The sequence below is a fragment of the Phyllobates terribilis genome, unplaced genomic scaffold (genome assembly GCF_046119375.1).
Source record: "Phyllobates terribilis strain yellow unplaced genomic scaffold, ASM4611937v1 Scaffold_2__4_contigs__length_985480577, whole genome shotgun sequence".
NCBI classification, from domain to species: Eukaryota; Metazoa; Chordata; class Amphibia; order Anura; family Dendrobatidae; genus Phyllobates; species Phyllobates terribilis.
In genome coordinates, this window is record NW_027362762.1 from 668162585 (window position 1) to 668175358 (window position 12774).

Sequence of the window (12774 nt, forward strand, 5' to 3'; positions counted from 1 at the left end):
ATTCCCCAGGTTAATTTGAGTAAGCAGATAGCAAACATGTGTAGATTTTTTTATTTTATTTAAGTGGCGAAAAAAAATTCAGCAATTTGTAAGAAAACTTTTTTTCGGCTTTTGTCGCATTTTCCAAGACCTGTAACGTTTTCGTTTTTTAGAATATGTGAGAACTTATTTTTTGCGCCCTGAGCTGACGTTTTTATTGATACCATTTTACGGTTAGAGACAACGTTTTGATCGTTTGATCGCCCCTTATTGCATTTTATTGCAATATTGTGGGGGCCAAAAAACGTAATTCTGGAGTTTTCAATTTATTTTTCATTACGCCGTTTTCTGATGGGATTCAAAAAGGGGGGGGGGGATTATTTCAAGTCTTGTGGGTTTTTTTTTCTGATTTTTTTTACTTTTCACTGTATTTAATAGTCCCCTTAGGGGACTTGAAGCTGCGATCAGCCGATCGCTTGTGTTACACATAACAGTGTATCAGCCACGGGCCGGCGTACACAGGAGGATCATAATGACAGGCACGGGGGTCATCAGCAGACCCCCGGCTGTTATGACAACCCATTGGCCACCGATGGGTGGGAGGAATGACGCGCTCCTGGCTGGAGTTTGTAAAATCCTAATGTCAGAGATGGACAGTGGGATTTAACAGGTGAACAGCCATGAGCAGATCACCGCTCCGCCCATGGCTCTTAGAGGCACATGATGGTTGATTAAATCAGTTATCATGTGCTGGGAAAGATGGGGGCTCAGCGTCCGAGTCCACATCAAAGCCAGGGACATGATATATGACATACATGTACGTCATATGTCGTGAAGGGGTTAAAGTCATTCTCCCTATTGAAAACACATGAATGTTTGGCCAAACATGTTGAGAAAATTACTGATTGGCTGTCATGTTTACCCAGATAGAACTGAGTGGACGATACTCACTTAACGATCTGTAATACATGGTTCAGGGGTGATAGTCTGCCCTCTGTTCATAGATTACACAGGACACTGATCTTTTGCGCTGCACTAAAGATCATTTCACCCAACAAACAAGCATTTTGCTTGTTCATTGGATAATCAGCTGCCTGTTTACACGGCAAGATAATCGTGAAATGATCGTTCTTAAGAACTCTCGTTTACAAATATCTTACAGTGTGAATGCAGCTTTAGCTATCTCATGTATGAGACTAACTATAGTCTAGACTCTCGCTGCCTTACTTTTTTAGCGCCAGGGCTCCTTTTTTCGCTGATACATCTGTAACTAGATGTCTGGTGCAGATCAGAGATAGTGCTTGTCAATTTCTATAGTTTAGTAAGTATATATCAAGAATCATCAAGCATACCAACATATCCTGGAGTGCCACAGGCAGTAGACATAATCCCGGTTTCTTCCATTTTAGAAAGACCAAAATCTGTTATCATGATCTTTGCGTTTTCATCTGGGGTGAGGTAAAGAAGGTTTTCTGGCTGCAAGGCACAACATACAAGGTTATTGCATAGGTGGACATTTGTAGTTGTATAGGAGTAACAATATCTGTTTTATATTGATTTTTACACAATGCGTTTTTATGGATTTGGGTGTTTTTATCAGCCCATCAGTTCAATGAATAAAAAAGAGAACCTAGAATTTCTGATTTAAGTGCAGTTTAATAAAAATGGTTTGCATTTTTTCACTTGTCTGAATGCGATATGTTCTGTTTTTTTCTTTCACCTTTAAGTCCCTGTGAACAATGCCATTGTCATGAAGATATTTTACAGCCGAGAGAACCTGGCGGATGACGTTACTGGCATCTTTCTCGGTGTACACTCCCCGTTCTAATATGCGATCAAAAAGTTCTCCTCCCGAGACCCTATGATTGGAAAAAGGTAAGTGATGTTAACACTATGCCGTACCGGACAGAGGGCAAGATTAACATTTTGGAAGTAAGAACACAATATTTATACATTTTAAAGTTGACTTTGTTACAAATGAATATCTGTATTAGTGGAATTCTCCATCATCCACATCATTCTGCACACGTGCTGCTATACGGCCGTGTGCAGAATGATGTATATGGCTATAAGGGTGATTGATCTGATATGGGTATTATTTGTGATGATATTACTATTGTTTATGAAGATCGTTGTATGACAGGCTTTCCCAAATAAAAATGTTGGGCCCAATGATTTTGGATTTATATTTCATATACGTATTTGGGATCAATTTTGGGTTATGTTCGCTTTCTGTGACTGTCTCATTCATAATGGCAATAAATGCATGTCACCACCCAAAAGTGCAAAATTATTATGTTCTACATATTATTTCAAGTTAATGGAATCGGTCACCAGGTTTATGCTTTCCGATCTGATTGTGGCATAAAATAGGGGTAGACATCTTCAGCTCGGGTGTCTATTATTGCCCTGTTAATAACTCTTCTTGAAGGTTTGAAAAAAAATCAAAGTTTTAGGCTTCATTCAGACAGCAGTAAGCCAGGTATGTGTGCTATCTGTGATTTACATGGCTAGACCAGGTAACCAATCATGTCTATGAAGCTATTCACATGTCCGTAACGTAATTTTTTTACATATGTGAAAATGACTGATGTTAAAAACTGACACTGACCAAATAATGATGCTACTCAGATGATGACACTGATGTCACTCAGACCGTTTTTTTTTCAAAGTCACTGACCTCTGAATGAGGTCTTACCTGCATCATATCTGCTATTCCTCTCATTGTTGATCTAACGCTTGCCTACACTGTGCATAGGCAGAAACCTGACAAAGAAATGGTGGAGGAGGGGAGGCGGGGTAAGACAGAGCAATACTGAGGACTATATAGTAGGAGCTTAATATACAGAATGCTAGCAGGGCTGTGCAGCCAAAATAGTGTTTTACTAAAAGCCCAGGACCAGCTTTCCTCATCTATTTTATTCAGCTCTTAGATTGGGAAGCAAAAACCTTGTGACAGATTTAATAGATGTCATGATTCCGCCACTTGCTATGTCCTAGGGATGCGATCAGTAACAGCTCAGCCGCCCTATGGATAGAAGGAGCGTGTCGGGCTGTCAGTGTTGTGTTTGGGTTTCTTCCAAGTGTTTTTACCAGGCTATTTAATTGGCTGGCAATGTCAGATCATTGCCAATTGTAGCTTCAGCTCAGTGGTGTGCTTACTCTGGGCTCTGTATTTTGATATTCTGATCTTTTGTTGCCGGACCTTGGATTTGCCTTTCAACTACTTGTTTGCATAACCTCTTTTGCCTTTGACATATTTTAACTTTAGTTACCAGACGCTGGACTTTGCCCCTGACTATCCGTTTGTCTTATCCCCTTGTCTTTCACGTGCCTTCCTGGCTTTTCACCGAGGATCTCTTGACCACTCTGCCTCACGCCTGGTCTGTGAGAAGTGACTAGCGTCACAATACAGATGTGTTTAAATAATTGTACCATGTTCCTCTGTCCTGGACCAAGCCAATTGATTGCTCAGGATAGCACAAGGAGGTGCTGAAGAACCTCCTGTGCTCATTATAGAAAGTGAACTACAGTTTTTTAATCAATTTGGCGTTTTTGCAACATTTTTAGCTATTTTGTTTTGTGCTGATTGCATATGGGATTTGCCTAGAGTACATATTTAATAAAGTTTGTTTTATTCACCCAAAACTCAGCAAAAAATGCTGCAGTATTTGTGCACTTTCTCATCAATTTCTATGGGTGAAATCGCTGCAAAGATGCTGAAAGAATTGACAGTTCTCAAATTCACTCAGGAAAAAATAACATAAGTGTGCATAAGATTTGTGAAATCTCTTAGCTTTTCTTGGTACTGTAAAAAGCAGCTCCTTATATGCATAAAAAATTGCAAATGCTGTGTGTGAACATAGCCACAATGGTTGTCATGGCACCAATTATAATTTAGGGACATTATATTGTAGTAAAAAAGTGAACTTAGCTATAGTAACTGATGTATCCGATACAGAAGATGACTTACAGCTGCATAACGAGGTAGAAGTGTGAAGAGCTCTCATAGATGTCTTCAAGTGTCACAATGTTATCGTGTTTAATCCTGATGAGAAGAAGACACAATGTTTTTTTTCAATTAATTTGATACAATCGATGGTGAAGATTGAAACAGGAAACACTTTATTAGTAAGACAAATGTGTTTTGGTTTAACTTTAAAAATTACTAAAGTCATTACTAGTGTTGAGCATTCCGATACTGAAATATCGGGTATCGGCCGATATTCGCGGTATCGGAATTCCGATACTTAATTCCGATACTTTTGCAATATCGTATACCGGAATCGGAAGTTCCCATAATGCAATGAGCCATTTTCATTTTATTCAGCCAATGAGGATCCTAAGAAGTGTGGGCACATCCTGTTAGGCATGTAGGCATCTTAACTAATGACATGGCTGTGATTGGCTGCTGAAATGATGTCATGATGCACTATAAAAGCCGCCGCCGCCATTTTGAGCTCACTCTGCTGTGAATTCAGTTAGGGATAGGACGCTGTTGTTCTGAGGGACAGTTTTAGCTACCTATTTGGTCTATTCTGCTTTACCCAAGCTACTTTATAAATCGCTGTGCCTTGCAGCGCTAGTGCACAGTTCTCTGTGCTGTTCACCGCTTTCTGCAAGGTCTGTGTGTGTCAGTGCAGCTCATGCTGTAGTGTGTGCTTCAGCCACGTCTGGTTGTAGTGCACTCAGTGTGTGTCACTGCCTCATACATTGTCCTTTTTTGCCAATTCATAATTTTTCCTGATATCTCCTATTAGTGTGGTGGTTCCATCCGTATTCAGCTAAATTGGTTCCAAACACACTATATAGGAGTAGATAGAGGAGCCTTTCTGCAGCATTGGGCCCTGCAGCCCCAGCCAGATTAGTATTAGCCTATTTTTTGTAGCCTCATCTATTGCATTGTAGGTTACCTTCCTACATTGTAATAGCTACAAAAAGTTTGTGATACTATCGGTATTACATCTTTAGGCACATCCAGTGTCTTTTTGTGACAAAAAAAACCTAAATAAAGTTCACCAAACACTCCACTTTACAGTTGTGTAGGCCACATTAGCTCATATTAAAGTCTAGTCCACACTTTATAAAATTAGTGTTTCTTATACCTGTTAGCAGCTGTTCAGGAATAAGCACACTAAGCCCTTAGTACTTTTCTGCCTATCTTTATCAGTCTACCAAGATGAAGAAGGCAGGGAGTAAGGCATGTGGTCGTGGGCGAGGCCGTGGGCGTGGGCGTGGAGTTTCTGCAGGGAGAGGACATGAGGATTCTGTGCCTGCAGGGAGAGGACGTGGGGATTCTGTGCCTGCTGCGGGCACCAGTGACTCAGCATCCCCCAGTTTTACCAGGGAACAGTCCTTTATGCGCAGCTTTGTAGGAGCTAGCCGTACCCCACTGCTGCGGGAGGATCAAATTGAAGCCGTTGTCGGATGGATGGCAGCTAACGCATCGACTTCAATTAGTTCCAGATCCTCTCAGGTCCTGAGCACTGAAGAGCACCCATCTGTCTCTTCACCACCTGCCAAATTGCCCAGGCAGTCAGAGAGCCCTGGACAGGAGCCATCTCTACTTCTGTTCTCTGAATCTCTTGGCTTGGAATGAGGGGGCCAGCCAAGCAGAATTCGAGAATTTGAAGAAGAGGTAGTATGCAGTGATGCGCAACCGTTTTGTCTCTCTGAATCTGAAGAGGCGGGTGGGCCAGTGCCTATGGTCAGCAGCACACCTCAGTACGCATCTGATGATGAGACTCAGGTGCCACTTTCTGGTGCGTACTGTGCTGTCGAGACTACCCAGGAGAAGCAGTTGTTTGAAGAGGGTGGTGTAGATGATGAGGTCCTTGACCCATCATGGCGTGAGGGACAGGAAGGTGGTGGGAGCAGCTCTGAGGAAGAGATTCCCCGAACAGCCCAAAAAGGAGGGAGAGGGAGGGGGCAGACTTGGTTGCCTGTAGCCTCCACTTTGGCACCCATTAGGAGCATGGCTCTTCCAAAATCCAAAGCGGGCGCTCCCAAGACTTGCAGTGCCTGGTCCTTTTTTGACACCGTTGCAGATGACATTTGCTTTGCTAAATGCAAGCTGTGTAATCAGAAGGTGAAAAGAGGGAAAAGTGTCAGCAACCTCAATACCACAAATATGTGGAAACATGTGCGGACCAAGCACGTGGTGGAGTTACAAAAACACACTGAAGACCTAGGCCAACCTACAACGCCACCTACCACCTCTTCAGCTCGTGTTGTAGCCTCTTCCTCCAGCTCACACACAGCTGGTTCGGCTTCCTCACAGGATCGCCATGGAAGAATCTCTGGCACTGTTGAACAGAGACACAGTGTAATTCCACCCACAGCACCACTTTCCCAGTCATCCTCACACTCCCAGGCCAGTCTACAGCCATCGTTAGCACAGGCATGGGAGAAAAGGTGCCTATACTCGGCAAACCACCCCCGAGCACAGGCTCTGAATGCTGGCATTGCTAAACTACTGGCCCTTGAAATGCTATCATTCAGGCTGGTGGAGACTGACACATTCCGTAACTTTATGGCATTGGCAGTCCCACAATACAACGTGCCCAGCCGCTTTTATTTCAGCAGGCAAGCCGTCCCTGCCCTGCAACATCATGTGGAGGGAAAAATTAAACATGCGCTACAAAACGCCGTCAGTAGCAAGGTCCACCTGACCACCGATGCGTGGACCAGTAAGCATGGACAGGGACGATACCTTTCCCTCACTGCCCATTGGGTAAATGTTGTGGAGCCGGGTACAGATCTTGAGAGTGGCGCTGTACTTGTTCTGCCAACTCCAAGGATTGCAGGAATCCAGTCTGTACACATTGACTCCTCCTCATACTCCAGTTCCTCTGAATCAGCGCTGCAGGAGCCGTCACGGTCTACCTCCACATCGACCCGTGAACGGTTACCTGTTATGATGACCGATATGAGCACAGCCGTGGCCAAACATCAACAGGCCGTATTAAAATTAATTTCTTTGGGGAATCAAAGCCACACAGCGCAGGAGCTCTGGAATGCCATCAAGCAGCAGAGCGACGTGTGGTTTGTGCCAGCGGATCTCCAGCCAGGCATGGTAGTGTGTGACAATGGCCGAAAACTGGTGGCAGCTCTGGGCGTAGGCAACCTCACTCACATCCCATGTCTGGCACATGTGCTCAACTTGGTCGTGCAGAGTTTTTTGAGGGACTATCCGGATCTTGATGCACTGCTTCACAAGGTCCGCATAGAGTGCGCTCACTTGCGGCGTTCCAGCAACGCAAGATCACGCATTGCAGCTCTGCAGCGCCGATTACGTCTTCCGGAACATCGCATCATATGTGACCTACCCATCAGGTGGAATTCAACGTTACATATGTTGGAGAGGTTGTGTGAGCAGCAGGCAGCAGTAATGGAGTACCAGCTGCAGCAGGCGCAAACAAGTCGCAGTGCGCGCCTTTCACACTTCACCACCACTGAGTGGGCCTCTATGAAGGACATTTGCCACGTTTTGCGTGCCTTCGATCATTCCACACGGATGGCGAGTGCAGATGATGCACTAGTCAGCATGACTATCCCCCTTATCTGCCTGCTTGAAAAAACACTGCAAGCACTAAGGGACGAGGTTTTGGAAGAGGTGGAGGATGAGGAGTCACAAATGCCATCTGCTTCTCTACAGTCTGCGCAACGTGGTTCCTCACAAAGGCCTAGGCAGGGGACACTTTGTGAGGAGGATGAGGAGGAGTCAATGGATGAGGAAGACATCTGTCCAGAGGAGGGAGGTACACAATGCTCTAGTAGTCAGTATCTAGAGCGATGGTGGGGTGATGCAGAGCAGGCAGAGATCACGCCTCAAGCAGGGGACAGCGTTTCTTGGCCAGTTGGCAGTCTGCAGCACATGGTTGATTTCATGCTGCAGTGCCTGAGAAACGACCGCCGCATCGCCCACATTCTCAACACGGCTGATTATTGGGTGTCCACCCTCCTAGATCCTCGCTAACGGGACAACTTACAAAGCCTCATAAAACCGTTGAACCGGGAGCGTAAAATGCGGGAGTACCAAGACACACTGGTGCATTCCATCATGTTCTCCATTCCAACCGAGAGCAGTGCTGCTAGTGCTTTACAAAGCAGCTCAGTGCGTCGAGGCAGTGGAGGAAGCTCTGCACAAAGAGGGAGCAGAAGCAGCGCCTCAGCACAAGGCAAGACCAGTATGGCCGAAATGTGGCAAAGTTTTGTGTCCCCGCCGCCACAAATGTCTACACCATCACAGACGGCTCCAGTCAGCAGGAGGCAACGTTTCCGTCAGATGGTGACAGACTACATGTCTTGCCCTCTTAGTGTACTCCCAGACGGCTCTTCTCCCTTCAAGTTTTGGGTCTGTAAGCTGGATACATGGCCAGAGCTTAGTCAGTATGCATTGGAGGTGCTAGCTTGCCCTGCTGCTAGTGTATTATCGGAACGCGTCTTTAGTGCCGCAGGTGGTGTACTAACAGACCGTCGCATGCGACTATCCTCCGATAACGTTGACCGGCTTACTTTTCTCAAAATAAACAAGGCCTGGATCTCTCATGAATTTGCCAGTCCTCTTCCAGAATAAATAATTGGTTGGCAACAGTATCCAGGTCTCCTGTTGTGTTCATGTTTCTACCACCTGAACTGTAATCCCTGAGCTCCAACACCGCCAGTTGGCACTCGGAAGTGCCGTCTGCACAGTCAACACTTGCTGCCGTGTTATTGGGGTTCAGTAACGTCAGCTGTTCTACTGCTGTGTGGACGGCAATTTCTCCTGCTCTGTCCACATTCTCACTACTACAGATTTTAAAGTTGCTCCAATTACACCTCTGGCTCCTCTGTTTTCAGTATTATCCCTGAGCTCCAACACCGCCAGTTGGCGCTCGGAAGTGCCGTCTGCACAGTCAACACTTGCTGCCGTGTTATTGGGGTTCAGTAACGTCAGCTGTTCCCCTGCTGTGCGGACGGCAATTTATCCTGCTCTGTCCACATTCACACTACTACAGATTTTAAAGTTGCTCCAATTACGCCTCTGGCTCCACTCTGTTTTTAGTATTTACCCTGGGTTCCAGCACCGCCAGCTGTTTCCTAGCAGTGTCTTTGGCACGGGTACTCCCTCCTGCCCAGCCTGGTTCCAGCACGCCAGCTGTTTCCGGGTAGTCTCAACGTCACTTTGCCTCCAATGCGTTGTCCTGTCGTGTTGCGGTCGGGTTAGCCGACTCTATGGTGCCTGCAGTTTAGGTGACTCCTATGTGTTCTGCGGGATCTGGCAATGAAGGCTGGTTCCATAGTGCCAATAGGACAAGCACCCCCTGTAGGACTGCAGGTTTTGGTAACTGCGGCCGGCTCGCGGCCTTGAAACTTTTTTTTACATGGGTACCTTCTGCTACCCATCCGGATTCCAGTACCGTCAGCTGGTTCTCGGCAGTGCCTTTGGATTAGGTGCCTCCTTCTCGGTATCCAAGTTCCACCAACGTCTGCTGGTCCTTGGTAGTGCTTTCTGGCACAGGTACCTCCTGCTTAGTAACCGAGTTCCAGTACCGTCAGCTGGTCTTCGGCAGTTCCATTGGCTCTTGTACCTTCTGCTACCCATCCGGGTTCCAGTACCGTCAGCTGGTCCTCGGTAGTTCCATTTGCTCTTGTACCTTCTACTACCCATCCGGGTTCCAGTACCGTCAGCTGGTTCTCCGCAGTGTCTTTGGCACGGGTACTCCCTCCAGCCCAGCCTGGTTCCAGCACGCCAGCTGTTTCCGGGTAGTGTCAACGTCACTTTGCCTCCAATGCGTTGTCCTGTCGTGTTGCGGTCAGGTTAACCGACTCTATGGTGCCTGCAGTTTAGGTGACTCCTATGTGGGCTGCGGGATCTGGCAATGAAGGCTGGTTCCATAGTGCCAATAGGACAAGCACCCCCTGTAGGACTGTGGGTTTTGGTAACTGCGGCCGGCTCGCGGCCTTGAAACTTTTTTTTACATGGGTACCTTCTGCTACCCATCCGGGTTCCAGTACCGTCAGCTGGTTCTCGGTAGTTCCATTGGCTCTTGTACCTTCTGCTACCCATCCGGGTTCCAGTACCGTCAGCTGGTTCTCGGCAGTGCCTTTGGATTAGGTGCCTCCTTCTCGGTATCCAAGTTCCACCAATGTCTGCTGGTCCTTGGTAGTGCTTTCTGGCATAGGTACCTCCTGCTTAGTAACCGAGTTCCAGTACCATCAGCTGGTCCTCGGTAGTTCCATTGGCTCTTGTACCTTCTGCTACCCATCCGGGTTCCAGTACCGTCAGCTGGTCCTCGGTAGTTCCTCAGCCTTCTTGTACCTTCTGCTACATTTCCAAGTTCAAGCTTTTTGAAATGGTTCTTGGTAATCACTCTGGATTTCCCTGACGAGGACCCTGAAGACCAACCCAAAGAAGACGAGGGCCCCGAAGACGACGACCCTGAAGACGAGGACCCTGAAGACCACCCCGAAGAAGACGAGGACCCTGAAGACCACCCCGAAGAAGACGAGGACCCTGAAGACCACCCCGAAGAAGACGAGGACCCCGAAGATGAGGACCCAGAAGACCAACCCGAAGAAGACGAGGACCCCGAAGACGAGGACCCCCGAAGACGACGACCCTGAAGACCACCCCGAAGAAGACAAAGAAGATGACCCTGAAGAAGTTGACCAAGAGGACAAAGAGAAGACAAGCACCAAGATACAGAAGAACAAGAGACAGAAAACCAAGAAGCAGAAATACAAGAAGCTGCAGAACAAAAAGCGGAAGAACATTAAGCATAAGACAAAAAATCAGAGCAAAAGATAATATCTAAATTATAAGCAGAAGATGACTAAGCAGTGTATGGGGGTGAGTCCGTTCCTCCTCGTGGTGCCCCTGGAAAAGACCTGCTGCTGCAGGCCAAACTGAACGCGGACAAATCCTGTTGTAAATCTTTTGTGACGGGCAGAACGAAAGGTGTAATGTTCAACCTTTTATAGATAACAACTACAGGAATGCCTGTCACAAATAAGAATATGATGAAGAAGAAGAATATGAAGAAGATGAAGAAGTAGAATATGAAGAATGAAAAAAAAAGAATAATACGAAGAAGGTGAAGAAGAAGATGAAGAAGGTGAAGAAGAAGTGGATGAAAAAGATGCTGATGCTGAGGATGATGAAGGAGAAAGTGTGGGAGAAAGTGTGGGAGAAGTAAAAAAGAAGGTGAAGAGCATGGAAGTAGTGAAACATAAATATCTGACAAAATATAAAAATACTTAACATAGTCAATATTTCCGTAACTCAGAATGTCTTAAAAAAAATATTAATTCCTGCTATTCCATTTGATTGGGCTAAACCTCTATGCCTTTATTGTCTCCCCCACCTCCCCCAATACATTCTACATTATTCTTAGTTGTTTTCCTTCATGTAGAATTAACCTACAAGGAAAGAAAGGGTTTATTTTCATTCCGATATTTCTGTCCCATTGACTTGCATTGGTTTCCGGTATCGGAATCGGCGATATCCGATACTTTTTCGGTATCGGTCCGATCCAATCCGATCCGATATTTCCCGATATCGGAAGGTATCGCTCAACACTAGTCATCACTCATCAATAGACCCTCGGAGAACCTATTTAAATAACATTGCGCATATCAAGTTTGCAAAATTTCATCAGTGTGAATTTAGTTTGTTGTTGCAAAAATACAGACTTAAAATTGTGGGTAGCTAATCCCATCCTACATTATTATAGCTTTTGTCTATCACACAAATGAAAAGGCTTGTATTGCACCGCAGGTGGTTGGGAACATTGATGTGCAGGAAAAAGCCTTAAAAAGAGCAGTCCATATAACTAGCCCCATCAATCTGCAAATCAGTCAGATCCCAACCAGTGGGTGATAGCATATCACAGTATAGTACAAATTATATACAAATCAATGTGAATACTTTTTTTGCCCAAAAAAGACAAACACATTCTAGGAATTATACCTTTATTGGCTAACCAGAAAAATTATATTTGCAATCTTTCAGAGCACAGAGGCTCCTTCATCAGGCGCCTTTACAAATGAATGACGGAGACAAGAGCACATTTAACATCTCTTAAATGTTGTGTTATTGTCTCAGAAACTCATTAGTAAACCTGTCTGATGAAGGAGACTCTCTGCTCTGAGGTATCACTTCTAGAATACTTTTGTATTTTTTAGGCATAAAAGTACCGTATTTTCCGGAGTATAAGACGACTGGGTGTATAAGACGACCCCCAACTTTTCCAGTTAAAATATAGAGTTTGGGATATACTCGCCGTATAAGACTACCCCTCTTCTAATGCACATACGGTAAAAAAAAAAAAAAAAAATCAGATTTGATTTCAATATGACAATTTTAAAGTGATGAACCTTACCGGCGATTGGCTGGTTGTTGTATAAAAATCCTGCTTGGATTGCCCAGCTCTCCCTGCCTGCCCAGCTCTCCCTGCCTGCCCAGCTCTCCCTGCCTCCAAGACTATCAGAGCGGTAGCACATCCCTCTGGCTCGCCCTAGTATCCTATTACTGGTACCTCCTTCTCTGCCTCTCTGATCTCGCTCCTGAGGACTGCAGTGACGAGGTGAGGGGGCGCCTCACTGGGAAGGTGTAAGTGAAGCAAGCTGCAATCGTCCGGGACGCCTGGGGTATGGAAAAAAGAGAGAGCGGTGCTGTGCCCAGAAAAACATGCCTCTTTCACTCGTCTGGCCCGCCCTTGTATTACCTCCTTCTCTGCCTCTCAGATCTCGCACATGCACACCTGCGGCGCTTCACTGCAGTCCCCAGGAGCGAGATCTGAGAGGCAGAGA

The 12774-nt window shown here is 45.7% G+C and overlaps 1 protein-coding gene across 3 annotated transcripts in view; it reads right to left on the reverse strand.

Annotated features, from left to right (window-relative positions):
• Positions 1-12774, reverse strand: part of LOC141223837 (calcium/calmodulin-dependent protein kinase type 1G-like) — a 236017-nt gene that overhangs the window by 64428 nt on the left and 158815 nt on the right. For all 3 annotated transcript variants that reach the window (XM_073666860.1, XM_073666858.1, XM_073666859.1), the window contains 3 exons: positions 3953-4027; positions 1700-1838; positions 1332-1455 (listed from right to left, as the gene is read on the reverse strand). In XM_073666860.1, coding sequence (XP_073522961.1) covers positions 1332-1455; positions 1700-1838; positions 3953-4027 — 338 coding nt within the window. The remainder of the gene's footprint in view (positions 1-1331; positions 1456-1699; positions 1839-3952; positions 4028-12774) is intronic.